This window comes from Belonocnema kinseyi, chromosome 5 (genome assembly GCF_010883055.1).
Source record: "Belonocnema kinseyi isolate 2016_QV_RU_SX_M_011 chromosome 5, B_treatae_v1, whole genome shotgun sequence".
NCBI lineage: Eukaryota > Metazoa > Arthropoda > Insecta > Hymenoptera > Cynipidae > Belonocnema > Belonocnema kinseyi.
The window spans coordinates 139,778,936-139,798,715 of record NC_046661.1 but is presented as its reverse complement, the minus strand read 5'-3'; the positions used below and the strand labels follow the sequence as shown (position 1 = coordinate 139,798,715).

Here is a 19,780-nt window from a genome sequence, read left to right as displayed (position 1 = left end):
CAATGGGAAGTACTGTGATTCTATGCTTAGTGGAGCGAAGATTTTTTTCAGAAAAAAATGAATTGAAAAAATTTTCAATTCTAGGCTTCATATCGTCCAAAAAGACGTTAAGAATTTCTTTTACTCTCTGATGATAATACAGATTGCTTGAAATAATAATTATATAAATTGTTACTTTTTATTTACTTTCCAAATGTAATTCACAACGGAAAAGAATTATTACAGGAAATTCTGTATAGGCCTGCAATGATTTTCCAATAATTAATTTCTTATCATTTTTTCGGGATTCTAAAAAAAAGGAAATCAGCACAAAAATCAAGTGAAAATATTAGAAGAATTTATGCGCAAATAAAGAAAATACAATTTAATGATTTATTTATTTTAGGTGGGATTTCAAATTATTTTAAGAAATCTTTAAAGAATTTTACAGATCTAAAAAAATTTTACATCATTCTAAAGGCTTAAAATATTTCAAATAAATCTGCAGTTTTTAAAGATTTAAATATATTTTTAGAGAAATAAATTCTCAAGAATAAAATTTAAAGAGATTCCTAGGGGTTTTAGGGTATTTCAAGGGATTTCTAATTTTATAAATTTGTAATTTGATTTGTAAGAAACAGATTTTGAATGATTTTTACTTTTTTGAAGGAACTTTTACATTTTCTCCGGGTTTCAAAGTAGTTTACGGTATTTTTTGGGAACAGTAGGGAACACAATAAATTTTATTTAAACGATTTTATACGGATTTGAACAGCTTCATGAGATCTAAAAGAATTAAAAATATCTTACGTTAGTTTGAAAAATTAGAAAAATTTTCAAGAGATTAAAAAAATGCAATGAATTTAAAAGTCACGTTTAGAATTTCCTAAGATTTTTAGGGGTTTTAAGGTATGACAAGATCATAAAGATCAACAGATAATTCTAATTTCAATTCTTTCAGATCTTTAAAAAAATTAGGATTTCCTACGATTTCTAGAGATTTTTAAGTGTTTAAAAAAATTTTAATTTGAGGAATTTGATTTAATCTAGAAGATTTTCAAGAGGTTTAATAGATTTCTAGGGGATTTCAGGTATTTGAAAAAAATTCACAAAATTTTAACAATTTCATTGCATCTAGAAGGTTTTTAAGAATCTTTACTTTATTTTCAACCAAATTATTAACAAAAAAGTTGGATTTTCAGCCAAATAAAATGAATTAAAAAAAATATTAATTTAGTATCTTAAAAGACGAAAATTCAATAAAATTTGAGAATTCTTAGCCAGAATGTTGCATTTTTAAAAAAGAAATTTTTAAGAAAGTAGTTGAACTTTAAACCTAATTGTTAAATTTTTAATCGTAACGATGGATTTTCAAACACAAAGAATATTTAACTATAAAAGAGACAAAGTTTCAATAAAATTCAAGAACTTTACTAAGAAATTTTAATTTTGCACTGAAAAAGATTAATTTTTAAACAAAAATATTATTTTACTGCCAAAAAATACTCTTGAAAAAATCTCAAAAGACGAATTTTCAATAAAATTCAAGAATTTTGAACCAAGCAGTTTAAATTTCCACTAAAAGTATAAATTTGTTAGCAAAAATTGAAGAGTTCTCAATCAAGAAGTTGAATTTTAAACTAAAAAAAATAAACTTTTAATCAGAAACGTTAATTTACTACCAAGAAGGACGAATTTTTAATTAAATTTAAGAATGATGAACCATAAAGTTAAATTTTTAACTAACAAAGAAGAATTTTTAGCAAAAAGATTAATTTACTACAAAAAGGCAAATTTTTAATAGAATGAAAGAATAATGAACAAAACAGTAAAATTTTCGTGTAAAACCCTAAATTTTTTGAAGAACAAGATTAATTTACTACCAAAGAAGACGCACTTTTAAAAAAATTCAAGAATTCTCAACGAAAAAGGTGAATTTTTAATTAAAAAGGATACATTTTCAAACAAAAAGATTAATTAACTACCAAAACAGCGGAATGTTTAACAAAATTGAGGAATAAAGAAACAAAGAGGTGAATTTTTAACTATGAAAAAAAAGAATTTCTATCAAAAGGATTAATTTACTACAAAAAAAAAAAGATTTTTCAATAAAATTAAAAAATTCTGAACTGAACGTCTGAATTTGTAACAAAAAACCTACATTTCTGAACATAAGATTAAATTTACTATAAAAAAGCCGGATTTTCAAAAAATTCAAGAATTCTGAACCAAATGTATTTTCAGACAAAAATTTCTCTAAACAACGGTACTTTTTTTATGATTTTCATCCCCTCTTTCCGTTATCAACCGTTCGTTTTTTCAGACCCTCCCTCCCGCCTCATAAAGTGGTAACGATCGCTTACGTCTTATTTAAAGCCCAATCTCGCTCTAACAATATCTCTCACACAAAAACAAAATATCACTCTAACAATCACTCTGACAATCACTCTAATAATCACCCTAAGAATCACTCTCACAATAACTCTAACAATCACTCTAACAATATCTCTAATAATAACTCTAACAATCACTCTAACAATCACATTCAGAATCACCACTCTTTTTCAATTTGGACTATTCTCCTTCGTTTTTAAATAGCCTTCAGTATCATTATAGAACTCTGATTCTAAAATTTCTTATCACTCTAACAGTCTCCAACACATTCTCTTTATCTGCCACTCTAAAAAAGGAATGCAACTGAATGGAGGGAAGCGAAACAGAAAAATTGAGTGCACCTATCTGGAAAAGTTTTCGCCGACGATTTTCCATCCATAAGTTTCCGGTATATTAGTCGTACTCTATGGTAGATTGGAGTCACTGCAGTGGGACGCATGCAGCTGCAGCTGAATCCGTATGAAATATCGGGAAACTGCGTCGATGCATTACGGCCAATATTCGGTTCAATAAGTCTTCTTTTCCTCTGTATGTCACGTTCTCAGATAGAGGAAGGGGATGGTGTTAGGGGAAGGGGGTAGGGGGTGTGGTTGGGTTCAATATGCTTGATATACGGATCACGTGCCTTGTAAAACGTACTCGAACACGTGCGCGGTCAGTTGCCGTCAGTCATAGCAACGGATCTGCTGCATTCAGCATCCGCCAACCAATAGCAATGAGCGATCTCTCACGGATCAGGTATTTTTACCGGAAAAAGAAAATACTCAGGGTTTAAGTGGTTTGAATCATAATTAGATATTTATTTCTCTTTGCAATCTATCTGAGCCACTCTAACACTCACGGCCTTCCTCACTGTTTTTCTCTCATACTCTAACTTTATTTCACATTCCTCTCTCACTCTCTCTTTTATAAACTACCTAACTCCTTATCAAGATCACTCTAGCATGTAGCAAATCTCTCTCTTGACTCTTACATTAATAATCTCTCCTGGTCTCTACCACTCTCTCTCCCAGACTCTACCACTCTCTCCGTCAGACTCTACCACTTTTTCTCCTTGGCTCTACCACTCTTTCCTAGACTCTACCACTTTTTCTCCCAGACTCTACCAATCCCTCTCTCTCTCTCTTTCTTCCAGACTCTACCACTCTCTCCCAGACTCTACTACTCTCTCTTGTTTTCGCGCTCACAATAAGAATTTCCACATAGCGTTTATCAATCTTAAACTGACTTTCCCTATATCACACAGATCTTAGTTCTTATTTTAAGCTTCGCTTTCACTCTAACAATATCTCTTAAATAGTCTATCAGTCTTACAAATGTATCGTCAGTGTCACTTAAACACTCTCATTATATCAATTTCTGTTAGGTACCAGTCTCTAGGTATCATGCAGTCCCTGTTGTTTTTAATATCTCTTCAGTATCTTTATAGCATTCTTGTTCTAAATTTGGTGTCGCTCTCACGTTCTAATACACACCATATTTATCAATTTAAAATTGTCTTTGATCGTATTACGGAGAACTTAGTTCTCATTCTAAGCCTCGATCTCACTCTAGTATCCCTCACATAGGCTTGCTCTCTATTAAGCTGAAACTGCCTCTGAATGTCTCACAAAAATCGTAGGTTTCACTATAATTCTCGCTATCACTCTATATATATTTTTCACACAGACCTTCAGTTTTATTCTGAAAATGTTAGCCATTTTAACGGTAAGAGCGATTTTGCAGGTGTTAGACAAATTGCTCGAATAAGAACCACTTGAGCCAATTCTCACACACACTCTCTGTGCGTCTTTCACACACTTTGACTTTTTTACTTTCTCGCTCTTAGATTATATTTTAATTACACATACTTTCACTCTCTTAACATTCACTATATCTCTTCCGCAGACCATTTCCCTACATTTAAAAAATGTTTGCTTGTTAATGCATATTTCTTCAGCCTCATTTCACCATTCTCATCTTGACAATCATTCTCATTCTAACAATCATTCTCATTTTAACAATCATTCTCATTCTAACAATCGCTCTCACTCTGCTGTGTCTCCTACTCTTTGCATCACATTGTTTCTCTCGCCCTTACAGTTTTTGTATTCATCTGACACAATCTTTGTATTTGTCATGCAGACTTTCTACCTGCCCCCCTCCTAACATCATTCGCCTTCCGCAAAATTTTTCATACACACTATATATCTTCAGTGACCTTCAACTGTATCTACATGTCTGACACAGACCCTATCTTACTAAAGTAACCTCTCTTGCAGACAGTGAAACCTAAAAGGTTAGAGTTATTTTGTAAGTGTGAGATCAATTATTAGAATGAGGGCTACTCTAGCAATCTTTTTCACATTCTCTATTCCACTCTCACACTCTTCACTATTCTCACTGTCTCATTAGAACACTTTATCTTCATTACACACCATTTTAGTTTCTCTCTTTTTCTCTATCTCTAAGATGTCGTGAACCTCCCACGTTTCTCTCACTTAAACATTCGCTCTCACTTTAACAATCATAAGATCTTTCCAACACAAACCTTTCTTGACAATTTCAAAATCTTTTCAACCCTTAATCACTCTATATTTTTCTCACTCTGTCTCTTCCTATTTTTCTTTTTTCTGCCTGATCCGTGGTTATTCTCTCTTCTATTTCTCACACTAACAATCGCTCTAACTTAAAAAAAATTTCAATCTCTCCTTTATAGACCTTTAGTCACACTCTGAAGATCTCTCTAACTCACTGTAACATTGTTCTCCACCTTTTCTCATTCTTCACTCTTCACTCTTCTCACTCTTCAAAAAAATTCCAATCTCTATTTTATACGCCTTTAGTCACACTCTGAAGATCTCTGTAACTGACTGTAACATCCCCCTCCACCTTCTCTTACTCTGCCTCTTCTTCTTTTCCTCTTTTCTATCTGAGGCGTGAAAATTCTCACCTTTATTACTCACTCTAAGAATCGCTTTAACTTCAAAAATATTTCAGTTTTCCTTTTGTAGGCCTATGACTGCACTCTGAAGATCTCTCCACCTCACTGTAACACCCCCTCCATCCCTCTCTCTCTCTCTCAATTTGTTTCTTCCTCTCTTCTTATTTTTCTGTCTATGAAAACATATTGCTCTCACTCTAACAATTTCTAGAACCGCCTAAAAAAATTTCTCTCTATTTTATGTAGAGACATTTTATCTCACAATCTTCAGATCAACAGCACACAATATTTGTGTTTGTCACGTAAACTTTAACTTTAAAGTGTTTCACTCTATCTGGCAGGTGGTAAACATCTCTTTTGGCTCACTCTTACCATATTTTTTAACTTTACCAAAGTTTCAATTACTCTAAAAATGTTTCTCATACAAAGCTTTAGTCCCATTCTGGAAGCAGTCTACATTTCAACACTTAGAGCGATTTTTTGAGTTAAGGATAGATTGTTAGAGTGAGAGCCACTCTAGCAATCTCTCTCACACTCTGTCTCTCTAAATTATAAACATTCTTCATCACATAGATCTTCAATCATATCATGAAATTTAGTCTCACTCTAACAGTCGCCACAAATATTACTCTAACAATCTTTCAGCCTTTTCAAAATAAACGCCGAGCCCCTCTTCCTCCCCCCTCACATGAAAACAAAAAATTATAATGAAAAATTGAATGTTCGGGAAAGTCTGCACTTTTTTAATTGCAAAAGCTTCTCTTCAATTGGAAAATAGGACTTAATGAATGAACTGCAAAACAAATAAGTAGAAATAAGTTCTCTTTAACGCTGTATCTTCAAATTTGATTGGCCGTAGATTCCACTCTACATACATGATACAAAAAAATAATTTTATTTGCAATCCTAATGAAAGTAATTAGACAATTTTTTAATGAAACGAATTTTTATTTATTCAAACTAATAATTTCGGAAATTCAAAAATTGAAGAACGGATCTCAATGTATTAATAAAACTAGTCTGAATTATTGGTCGGTCGATTAGTATCAACAGCGCTACCGAAGCGCAACTTGAAATAGGGAGAATTAATTAAAGACCATTGTTTAAGGTTAATCGAACGTATTCGTCCAAGTAGAAACTTCTTAACTCAATTTGACCTTAATAAAATTATCGGGTCGAGAGAAGGGTCCTTGAACGTTACGTGAATTATACGCATGAGTACAAAAAATTGATTAATTTTATACAACTTTTTTTTTAATAAAAAAATTATTCACAAATTATTACAGCGATTAATAATTTCCTTACGCTGGTATTACATATTGTAAACATAATAGAAATCGTAGAAACAATTTTTATACTGTGAATGCTAAAAGTTAAAAAAAAATGATAACTTGTTACTGAAAATGACTATATGTGAACATTTGGTATTTTTATAAACATTCTTATAAAAAAATTCACGCTTGTTGTTAACTTATAAGCTGGATTCATTTTTCTGAACAGAACTGAAACATTATGTATTTAAAAGCATTTCTAAACTTCAAGCTTTGTGAACTATGAATAATATAAAATTTTAATAACAATTTTTATAAACAAATATTTCAATCAGCCTTCTCTCCATAAAAAAGTCATTTTTGTTTAATTATTTTTAATTTTTGTTTAATTCATATTTATTGTTTGTATGAGCTTAATATTGTAAAATTTGTTCAGCAAAGTGGAGCAATTATCAGCATCTATAATTCTTATCTATAAAAGAATAATAATAACATTTTTTAACATTCTTGCTCACATAAATTGTTACTAGCAATCACGTCAATTGTTATAGAATGCCTAGTATTTATTTTCAAAATTACTAATGAACGAATATTAGATAATTTTAGTGAAAATCTAAATTTTAATATTTAGAATTGATAAATCTAAGTTTTTGTTTATAAAAATGTTTTCAACAATAGTCTAAGTAATTTTTGTGTTATTTCTGTTAGTTGATTATGACAATTTAGGTAATTCCAAAGATAATTAAAGAATTTGTTTTCCTACAGGTAAAAGTTTGGCTAAGATATTTTTTTATAAAAATTAACAAAAATAATATGTATTTTATTAACACGTAATTAAGCTTGAAGTTTAAAAATTACTTTAAAGACAATTTTGACTTAGTTCTGATCAGAAAAATCAATTTCGCTGTGCGAAAAACTGTTCTGAAGAAAAAAATTCATTTTCAGCTAAAAATGACTTTTTTACCATAAACAATAATTTTAGTGAAAAAAATTTCCAACGTTTGAATTAAACAAACAGTTTTTAAACAATATAGTTTGATCCTTAACAAAACACAAGAAATAATTTTTAACAGAAAAAAACGTATTTTTAATTATTTTTCTATCCAAAGTTAAATCCTCTATAAAGAAAAAAAAAATATCCAGCAAACCAGATCATTTTTTGTTATTAATAAGAGGAATGTTCAACAAAATATTTGAATTTTTTTCACAAATTTAAATTCTCATCTTATAAAGGATTCCCTATCAGAAACGGAATAGTTCAATTTTCAGGTAAAAAATTAATTTTTAACGAAACACATAAATTCAACTAAGAAAGACGACTTTAAAACAAAATCGAGGAATTTTCAACACAAAATATAAATTGTTAACGAATAAATCACTTTTCAATATATTTTTTTAATATTAAAGTAGACAATATGAATTTTCAATCACAAATATCAATAGTTATCGGCAACTAAAGCGCAACATTTTCCATTTAAAAAATTAATGGTTTAATGGATTTTTAACTTAAATCATAAATCTTAAAAAAAATTAATTTTCAAAATAAGAGTTTAAGATTCAACTTAAAGATTATTTTTTAGCGATGAAGATACATTTTCTGAAAATGGAACAGTTATATTTTTGAACAAAAATATGAATTTTCAACCGAAGAAATTAATTTTCAGTTAAGTAGTTGAGCTTCAAACGAATCATTTGAATTTTCGAAAAAAATACTATTCAACCAAATTTTTGCATTTTCATTAAATAATAAAATTTACAAGTAGATACTACGATTTTTAACTAAATAAAAAATATATTGCTGCTTAATTACTGATCAAGTGAAAATTTCTGATTTTAATCAGACATGGAATCTTGTAAAATTTTTGAAACAATATTATAAATATTCAAAAAAAGATTTTGCAATTTGTATTGCTATTTTCGCTTTGTTCCTTTGAAATCCTGATTCAGAATGTAATTTACTTATTTGCATGCAAATTTTTACCTCACTGCTTTTTATTGAACTACCGGTTAATTCCAAGGCAAGTGAAAATACCCGAGTTTAGTCAGTCATGAAATACATTTTTTTTTGTCCTTATCTATAACCATTTTCAAATATATTATATAGGATTGTATAATTGTTTAAATTTATCATTTCCTTATTTTCAAAGAAATATTTTTTACCTGTTCTTGAGGAACTTTTCCCTATTTTGGTTAAATTTGTTCTTAATTAATAAAATTTTAAAAAATCAATATTTTTTTCAAATGCAGCTGTTTTCCTAAAAAATCGCCCGTTAGGTCAAAAATTTAATTTCTTGGTTTATAGCTGAACTATTTTAATAAAAATTAATTATTTGGGTGAAGATTCATCTTAGTGGTTGAAAATTAAACTATTGTATTGCGTCATTATTTCATTTTTGGTTCAAAATAAAATTTTCTTTACCTGAAAAGTAAGGTGAAATTTTGAAGTATTTATTAAAAAATTAATTTTTTTCTGCAGATTTATCGTTTAGTTGAAACATCCGATTCCTTCGTTTGAGATTTAACATTTTTTAAATTCCTTTTTTGTTCATAATTAATTTTTCTCACTTGAAATGTAAGTATTCCGTTTTTGATGGAAAATTGATATTTTAAATTGAGAATTTTTTTTCCGGTTGAAAATTCATTTGTTTTGGTAAAAATAATTCGCCATTTTTATTAAAATTTAATAATTTCGATTTACAATTAATTCTTCTTGGTTAAAAATGCAACTATCTTTTGGTTCAAGCCCACTTTTTATTTAACTATTCAAGTTTTTGCTTCTTAACATATTAACCATTACTTGTTTCATTTAGAATTTGTATTAGTTACACAATTTAATTATTATTTTTTATTTTTATTATTATTTTATTCAAGTGAAAATTCATTTATTTGATCTTAAATGACTTTTTCTGTTGAAAATTTATATTCTCGGGTTGAAAATTCATTGGGTTAAAATTTTTAGCTATTCAGTTGATTAGAAATTTATGTATTTAGTAGATAATTCAACTATTTGTTGAAAACAAACTTATTTTATTAAGTTTTCGTTCAGAAATTCAGCTAATTGGTTGATAGTAGAACTACTTTGTTATAAATTCAATTTTTCGGTTGTCGATTTATTTCCTTCGTTGATAATTTAATGATTTAATTTTTAGTAAACTAATCTTCCGGGTTAAAAAAAGCATGGTTTGGATTCAACTTTTTTTATGAAAATAATTTTTCAAGATTTATAATTTTACTTAAAAATTAATTCCTTTAGGTAAAAATCGAACTATTCTGTTAAAAATTTGTGTTTCTTTTTTGGTTCAGAATTAATTTTTTAAACAAACAATGCTTTCAAAAATAGTCTTTTGGGCTCAACTCTTTTGTTAAAAATTGATTTTTGTAAGCTTTATTATGTTATTTTGAAATTTATCTCTTTGGTAAAATTGTAACTATGCTTTTTATTGTTTTTTCTTTGTTAATTTTTTTAAAACTAACAGTGTACCTTTTGCATTTTTCGTTGGAAATTGAAATTTTTTGTTGAAAATTTACATTTTCCAGTTAAAGATTTATTCATTTTGGTAAAAAATCATCTTTCAGAGACGAATTTTAATTTTCCTGGTTGAAGTTTCATCCTTTTTAGTTGAAAGTTAATATGATTTATTTACGGATTCAAGAATTTTTCGCTTAAAAAATTAAGTGTTGTGTTAAAAAATTAACTAAATGGTTGAAAATTCATTATTTTCGGTTAAAAATTTATATAGATAGTTACAAATTATGGTTGTTTGGTTGAGGGTTTAATAATTCAATAGAAAATTGCACTATTATTGTGAAAATTAACTTTTTGGTTCAGAAACTCAAATTTTTGGTTTGAATTGATCTATTTAGTTAAAAATTAAAAGAGTTTTATGAAAATTAAACTTTTTCTGTAAAATATCAAGTTTTCTGTTTAAAAAATCATATTTCCAGGTTCAATTATGTTTTATAGTCTATACTATTGTCTTGAAAATTCAACAATTATGTCAAAAATTGATAGATTTTGTTAAAAATTCGTTTTTTTAACAGAAAATTAATGTTCTTTCTGAGGAATTTATTTTTTTGGTTAAAAATTTAAATAGCTAGTTAAAGATTCAGCCTATTTAGTTGAATATTCAGCTAATCGGTTAAAATCTGAAAGAGTTTCTGAAAAATTCATATTTTTTCACGATTTACACCTTAGTTAAAAAATTTTTTCTTAAAAATTCTTTTTTTTAATACATTTTTAAATATACAACATTTCAATATTCCATTTTTGGACGATCCCTAATCGTCACTGTTTAATATTTAACATCAGAAAATTAATTAATGCTCTAGTTGATAAGATAACATAATTTTTTTAAAAAATAAAGAAATTTTATTTACTGTGCGGAAATTGCAGCGTAAATTGTAGCTTTGTAAGTCTCCTAATTCGAGAGTACGTTATGGACCATCCAGTGGTATTTTAGAGAAGCTGGACCCTGCTCTTAAAAGGAAATCGAACGTCCGGACGTGTTTTAAACGTCCCTTGCGACACCGTAATTTCCACAATTTCTGGGTACAATGCTAGACAACGATTTTCACTTCCTCTTTTTCTTATCAACAACCCCTCTGCGGTGAAAGCTGGAAGCTGAAAATCGGATTTAACAATTGCTACGAGTTTCACGAGTGCGTTTCCGACGATCCTATTGTATTCTCTAAATGGGCAGTGATCAAAAAGACTCGACTATTCGACTAAAATCCAGTCCTTTTTTACACATCAATTTAATCTTTCGACAAACTGGACCAAAAATAGAAGTGGGAATTAAAAAAACCTTTGTAAATATTTATAAATTGTTTATTAGATAATAAGGAAAATGGATGTGAACAGCTACAAAACTAGGTACTATGTCTGACTAAATGTGGGTATTTCCACTTTAGTTCTAATTTTTTAATTAAATTTTGTTTGGAAATATATCTTCTCCATTCGCTTCACTGGGAATCGAACCACACAACTATCGATTGCCTGTCGGGTTATTTACCACTAAGCTACTGGAGAGATCTGTGGCTCGATTCCCAGCAGCTCAAAAGGAGATATTTTTTTAGAGAAAATTTAATTAGAAAATTGCTTAATTCATAGCTCCATCTAGTATGTAAAGACTTTAAGAAATAGTATTATTCTCTGATACAATTCCAGATTCCTTTAACAATGAACTGGTAATTCAATAAAAAGCAATGAATTGAAAATGTGCATTTAAATAATCAAATAAAACCCCAAAAAAGTATGTCAACGACATGCAGCAAATATGGGAATAAAAATATGGAAAATCCTTTGTAAATATTTTTATGTTGTTTATTAAATATTAAGGAAATTGGATGTATATATAGGAAATGGATGTGACCGGCAATAAAACTGGATATCATGTCTCGCCAAACGTGGATATTTTCACTTGAGTTGCGTTGAACTGGTATTTTTAAATTAAATTTATTCTGGAAAAAGATATTCTCTTTTGGTTTTGCTGGGAATTGAACCACAGAACTTCCGATTGCCGGTCGGATGCTTTACCATTAAGCTACTAAAGAGATCAAGAGAAGAATCCTTTTTCAGAAGAAAGCATTCGACCGGCAATAGAAAGTTCTGTGGTTCGATTCCCAGCGGCGCAAAGGAAGAACTTTTTTCAGAAAAAACTTAATTATCACAAATTGTAATTTATCGCTCCATCTAGTTTGTAAAAATGTTAATGATTTCTGCTAATCTCTGATTATAATACAGATTCCTTGAAAACTTTGAATAAGTAACATAGGTCCAAATAATGCGCGAATTTTTAAAAAAGGATTCTTTTCTCAATCTTTCTAGTAGCTTAATGGGAAAGCATCCGACTCACAATTGGAAGTATTGTGGTTCAATTCCCAGTGAAGTGAAAGAAGATATTTTTTAGGTGCATTTAAATTAATTAAGCCACAAAATAGTGTCTGAACGAAATGCAGCGAAAATATGAATGAAAATAGGAAAACTCCCATTTAAATAAATAAATTAAACCTCCAATTAGTATCTAAACAAAATGCAACGAAAGTAGGAATGAAAATCAGAAAATCTTTTCTAAGCATTTTCACATTGCGTATTAGATTTAAAAAAATGGGTAGAGGTAGAGGAAATGGATGTAACCAGCAATGAAAAAGGATATTATGGCTGTCCAAACTTGGACATTTTCACTTGTGTTACAATGAGCTGGTATTTCTTTAATTAAATTATTTCTCAAAAAAGATCTTCTTCTTTTGCTCCGCTGGGAATCGAGCCACAGAACTTCCGATAGCCGATCGGGTACTTTACCATTAAGCTGCTGGAGATATCGAGAGAATAATTATTTTAAATCGGCCAAAGAAAGGCTTTACTTTTTAACATTTAGGAGTGTTTTATTATGTTAATTTTATTTCAGGGAGCGTCCAAAAATAATAATTAAATTTTCGACAAAAAAAGAAGAATTCAAAAATGTAGTTAAATATTTAAAAAAATTAAGCTTACAACAAAAGCATTGCATTTTTTTATCGAATAGCTGGATTTTTAGTCAAGAAGAATAATTTTCTCGAATTTTTAACCGAATAGCCTAATCGAAGATGATTTATTCCAGAAGATATTTAATAGATATAGATTCTAAAAAATGTTATCTATAGAATTTCAAATTTTTAAAGTTTGGAAGACCCGAGGTAGTTGAGTGACCATTAGTAGGGGGAGTGAGAGGAATAAGGTGAAAGCTAAGTAGGGCAAGTAAGGGGAAATTAGGGTAGAGAAAGTAGGGAAACTCAGAAAAAATGAGAAGATTGAAAGTAGGGAGAAGTAAGGTACGTAAAAGTAGGTTACAAGAAGTAGAAGTAATAAGGAAAGGGGCAGTGAGGTTTAGGAAAGTAGGGGAAGAAAGTTCAACTTATTATAAGGAAATGATAAGGAAATTATAAGGAAATGAGGAGAAAAGAGGGGAGGGAAAGTAGAGAAAATCATGGTGAAAAAGTCTAAGAGTTGAATAAAGTATATATAGGGGATGTAAGGGGGTAGTTGAAGTGATAGGAAGTTGAACCAAGAAAAAAATTGAGGGAAAAGAGGTTAAGGAAAATGAGGGGAATTATAAGGAAATGAGGAGGAAAGAGCGGAGAGAAAGTAGAGAAAATCATGGTGGGAAAGTGTACGAGTTGACTGAAGTATATATAGGGGGTGTAAGGGGGTAGTTCAAGTAAAAGGAAGTTGAAGCAAGATAATTGGAAGAAGTTGAGGGTTATGAGTAAAGAGAAATTAGGGAAAGTGATAAAAAATGAGTTGGAAAAGTACGTGGAAAGTCAGGGGGTAAGGGAAAGTGAGATGTAATACACGAGAAAAAAGTGATTAAAAATTAGAGTGGAGATGGAGTAGAGAAAGTGATAAGAGGGAAAATACAGGAAGCGAGAGAAAATTTCGTGTGAAAAATTAGGTGAATCTGCGGGAGGAGAACTAAGGGGAAATGAGGAGTAAGAGAGTAGAGGAATCGAGGGCTGGGAAACTTGGGAGAGGGGAAAGTTAAGAAGAAAGAAGTTGAGGAATAGACAAAAACGGAGGGATGAAAAGGTAGAAGAAGGGAGTTAAAATGAGTAAAGGAGACTCAGGGAAATCGAATTAGCCATTTGGTTAATTTAGAGAAAGTGAAGGTAAAAACAATAGGTGAGAGTTAAAGGAAAGGAAAAAAAGAGAGGAGAGGAAGTAAGGAAAATTATAGTAAGGAAGTGGGAAAAGTGAGGCTGGGCTAGCTAGAAGAACTGAGAGGCTACAAGGAGGTAGTAGAATTTAATGGAAGTTCGGGGGGGGGGGCAATTAGGGGAAGTGAGGGGTAATGAGTGGGTGGTCGAAGTTAAGGAAATTTAGGGAAATAATCAGAGAAATTTGTGGGGTGGGGGTGATTAGGAAATGGTAATAAGGGGGAATTATGAGGAGTAAACAAGAAAAACGAGGGAAAATATAGAATAGAAAAGTAGGGGAAATTATGGAAGGGAAAGTAAAGGGAAATGAATTTTTATCAAACACTTCTTAATATATAATTTATATGCTTTACATGATTTATATCACTTTATGATTAAAATTCAACAATAATTTATTGAGAGAAGTATACGAAATGGGACAAATAAAAATAATAATAAAATGATAAGGAACGTATTTTTTACACTTGCCACCTGTTTTTGTCATATTTGCACTCCATTTTTAGGTGATAAGTAAGGATGTCACCTCTGGGCTGAGAGGAAATTTAATAAAGAGAAACCAAGTTTATTTCAGAGAACCGGCTGGTGCTGAAAAAAAGAGGAAAATGCCGGGACAAAAATGTAACTTGCAGTATTTCACGAGTGTTGGAAATTATCTCAACAATTAAACAGGTGCGTTTCAAGCGTCATAAACTAGGGCAGAAGCACATTTCTTCATTTTTCAAGACAAAAAGAACTTGGAAATGAGAAAATAAAAAAATTTGAAAATATTAATGCAGATTGTTTATATTTGAAAATAATGACACCAGTTATAAAAAATTGCTCAAATTTAAAATTATTTCAGTAAATTAATTTCCATAATTTCAAACTTCTAGGGATTTAGAATTTTTAAAAATTATTTTAAAGGATTTCTAGGGATTTAAATTATTTTTATAAAATTTAAAATATTTTTTTGAAAAAAGATCTGCTCACTTCGCTCTATTGGGAATCGAACCACAGAATTGAAGATTGCTGTTTGGCTGAATTTCCAATCAAACTATTTAATGGGTTTTTTATGATTTTAAGGGTGTTTGGGGGATTTATAGAAAAATTTAGCAAATTAATACAACTTTATCTTAAAGAAATTCTTCGAATTTAAATAATTTAAAGCGATACAAAGAAATGCAAAAACTTTCAAAGAATTTCAAATATTTTAAATTATTTTAAATCATTAAACGAAACTTTACAGGATTAAAAAATTTTAAGGTTTTATTGAACTTTGCAAAATTTTAAAAGATTTTTAAACTTCTCTAAATAATTAAAAGAAAGAGAATTTAATTTTAAGGAATTCACAGCGATTCCAAAGATCCGAGTTTAATTTAAAGTATTTTAAGGAATTTCAAATGATTTAGAAGATGTACGGGAGATTGATTTCCAAAAGACAATTATTATCGAACTTCAACTAATGAAAGGTAAAAAAATTTTACGGTAAACGGTGAAGGCTGATTTTAACGTTTTTGTTCATTTCTTTGTTTATTTAAGAACAAAAATAAAAATAAAGTTTTGATTACTGAAGTATATCGGTATGGACAAAAAAAAGTTGTTTTTAGTTGTATTAATGAAATTTAATAAATAATTTGTTATTTAAAAGCAATTTTTATAAACAAATATCCATATCGAGTATTTTTGATGGAATAAATCAAGTTTTTTCTATGGAACCGATCAAATATTATTCGGAAATAAAACCTAAGTATCATATTTGAACACTAAGTAGCAAATAATAATTTTTTACACTACCTTAATTAACAAATTCATTATTTGGCTATTTTTGGAGGTAAAAAACTTGATTTTTTTTATTAAATTGACTGTAAATAACTAACTGCTAAATTTGTAAGAATATTTTTGAGGCGGATAATAATATATTTTCGTGAACAACAATTGCTTAAACAAAGTTTTATCATTTAATGCATTTGTAAATAAAAGACCGCTTTTTTCACGAAATTAATAGATAATTATTTTTGTTTAATTTGTCACAAGAAAAGAAAATTTTAGTTTACAAGTGCATTAGTCGAGAAAATTTTTTTTACTGCATTTTTAATAAAAATAAAAGTAGTGGATTATTATAAAAATATTTTAAAAAGTTTAAACAAGTGTTATTAAGAGTTGATTACACACAAAAAAGTTTGGATGCTGAAAAATAGCCAAATAATACATTTGATAATTAAGTTCGGTTTAACAATTATCAAATGTTATCGATTCATAGCAAAAAATGTTTGCTAAACAATTGGCTGTTAAGTCCGTGAAAAGTGGTATTCTATTTATAACTAAATAAAAGGATAAAATTTGTTCCAGAAAATTTCTTGTTTACAATAATAAATTTCTTATTGTCATCAAAATGTTGTTACAGATTTAAAAGTTAATTATTTAAAGCTAACTTTTTAGAAAATATCCAGTTTGTACATCTAGAAATCGATAAACAGTGCATTTGTTAATTAGGATAGTTTAAACAATTATTAATTTTGGTGAAATAGTCGAATATTATACCAAGGTTTCATTTACAAGTAATATGTGATCAACTCTATAGAAAAACTTTATTTCTTCCATGAAAATACCTGATATAGATATTTGTTTATAAAAATTGCTTTTAAAATAACAAATTATTTATTAAATTTTATTAATTTATAGCAAAAGTCCTATGGTCCATAAATTGTTCAAATTCAGTGCGAATCAAGTGACAAATCGCCGCTAATCCCCACAAAACAATTTTCGTTTACTTATTTGTTTATAAAAAATTCAGTAAATGTTTTAACATTTGCATTGGTATTGGAAATCTTTTTTTAAAGTTGCTTACAGTTTTCTTGGAATTTTTTATTGAATCAAAGCATTTTTTAAAAACTTGCATACTTCAAAAGCCAATAAAAAAAAAATTTATTAAATAAACAAAATTTTAAAAATCGGCCTTGATATTTTCATGAGAAATTTTATCAGCTTTCATTTTAAAAAAGTTAAAATCGGGTAAGAATTGTCTGCTGAAAAGCAATTTGTCCACGGACGTTTTTTTTGCCCCCACTGTAATGCTGAGAGGTAAATTAGCATGGAACAGAACCTTGCGCGGTCGGTAAGTGTTCAGATAGCCTTGTGGCTCTACTGCTAATACATTTTTTTAAGTATTCAAATATTTAAAAAGTTTTTTGATTTTTAGGATATCCAGGAAATGTAAAGATTTTTGCTGCTTTACATTTATTTGTGCAATAGTTACATTATTTTGTGAAAATGAGCCAGAAAAAGTGAAATTTTGCAAAAGTAACGATTCTTAGTTATTTTTAAAACTTCATTTTACCATTACTGAATAACTAATGACAATTTTTTTTCATTTTTAACAACAAGAATGTTAAATTTGTCTTCAATTGGAAAATCTATTATTATTCAATAAAGCTTTTTTCCACTCGATTTGATTTTCTCTTTTTTGACGCAATCGAATTCTTTGCAACCACGTATGCACAAGAGTTGAAGAGAAATGAATGCTTTTGTATTTCGTTTTCTGGGTTAATGCTCATTCAATTTGTTTCACTTTGTATTCATGTGTCTTCCTTTTTTATTCCGCAAAACCTCATTAGGTGAAAGGATTCGCAAGATTAAAGCTGTGCAATTGAAAAGTTTAAATTTAAATCTGGAAACCCGCATAATGCATTAAAAACTTAATCTGATTAATACCGGAAAAGTCCTGCAAAAATAAAAAAATTTTGTCACCACTAATTATTGATTTTTTTTAAACTGCTGAAATAGGCTTGAAATTTTGAAAAAGTATAAGATTTTTCCCTTCTCACCAGAGCTTTTTATGACAAAAGTACCGACAAAGTCTTACCTAATTTTTGTTTGGTAGAAAATATTAGAAAATGCAGACAGAAAATATTCACTTGATTTTTTAAAAATTTTTTAAAAAGGGTTTATAAGAAACTCGTAATACAAGAAAATGGATCGCAAACAAATTTTAATTTTTAGTCCATTTTGATAAAAAGAGTTCACAACAAATTTGTTGATCATTTTTGTTTGAACAACTTTTGTATTTTCATTTTTTTTTCTCTTATGTCGTTTGTCCAAAAAATTAATTTTATTGAATTTTCAATCTTGTTTTTAACGATTAAAACAAAATGTACCATTCCTATCTAAAAATTATTAATAACAAACCAGTAGAATCTTTTGGGTGAACAACTTTTTTCTATTCATTTTGTTTCGTACTTCGTGTCGTTTATCAACAATTTTTTATTTTTTTAATTTCTAATGTTATTTTTTACGAATAAAAAAATTGCAAGTCGCATAAAAAAATTATTTATGACAAATTTGAATGAGTTTACACTCTTCTTTACTATTATTTTTGTATAGATTGTATCGTTTGGGCAGAAATTCAATTGTTTCATTTTCAATTAAAACTTAAAATACTAATTCCATCAAAAAGTGATCAATAACAATTTGTAGATATTCTTTTCATGCCCACTTTTTTCTAATCCCTTTTTTTGTATCTTGCATAGTTTCATAGTTTTTCATTTGTTGAAAATTTGCCTTTTTGGTTTTCAAATTCATATTTGTAGAAAAAGTATATTCTTATTAAAACATTTATACTATGAAAAATTTGCACTTTCAACCTAAAAATATGAATTCTAAATGAAAAATTAATAAATTTCAGTTTATTTTTAACCATAGAATATCAACTTTAAACCAAAAGTATGACTTTTAACAAAACAATTTAATTATTAACCCAAAGTTTGCACTTTTGTTAAGTAAAGATACAATTTCTCTTAAAACAGACGAATTTTCAATACAAATCTTTTTAAAAATTTATGTCTCAAAAAAGTATATAAATTGCCATCCAGAAAAGATTTCAGCTGTCTTTTTAACATTAAAATAATAAATATAAACAAAATGTGAATTTTCGACGACATAGTTAAATTGTTAACAAAACAGGAGAATTTTTAACAAAATAATTTAATTTTCTACCAAATGGTTGCATTTTTTATCCAAAAAAGGTTAAATTTGTGCTAAAAAAGATAGATTTTTAATAAAAAACGACAAAGTTCTGTGACAAAAGATGAACTTTCATTCAGGAAAGATTTCAGTTCCCTTTTCAACACCAAAATATTAAATTTAAACAAAAGGTAAGTTTTCGAAGAAACAGCTGAATTTTCAAAAGAACAGCAGAATTTTTAACCAAAAAGTTTTTTTTTCAACAAAATTGTGGAATTTTAAACCATATAGTTGTATTTTTATTAAAGAACGATTTAATTTTCGCTAAAGCAGGTGAATTTTAAAATCAAAATCACGAATTTTCATTAAAAAATATTTCAATTGACTTTTTAACACAAGAATAGGATTTTTGAAGAAAAGGAAATTTTTCTAGAAAATAGTTAAATTTTTATCAAAACAGTTGCAATTTTTTTAAAAAAGATGCAATATTTGTAATGTGAAAGATACATTTTTAAATGAAAAAGACAAATTTCCAGAAAAGTATTCATCCAAAACTCCTTACCGTGAAAAATCCTAACAAAAT

General features: G+C 28.5%; 1 protein-coding gene across 2 annotated transcripts in view; it reads right to left on the bottom strand.

Annotated features, from left to right (window-relative positions):
• LOC117173061 overlaps nt 1-19,780 on the bottom strand; it is a 451,519-nt gene that overhangs the window by 65,482 nt on the left and 366,257 nt on the right. The window contains exon 1 of one of the 2 annotated variants that reach the window (XM_033361438.1): nt 2,715-2,819. The exons of the other annotated variant lie outside the window; for it this stretch is intronic. Coding sequence (XP_033217329.1) covers nt 2,715-2,748 — 34 coding nt within the window. The 5' untranslated portion in view covers nt 2,749-2,819. Of the gene's footprint in view, nt 1-2,714; nt 2,820-19,780 lie in introns of those variants that run through there. 2 annotated transcript variants of the gene reach the window in all.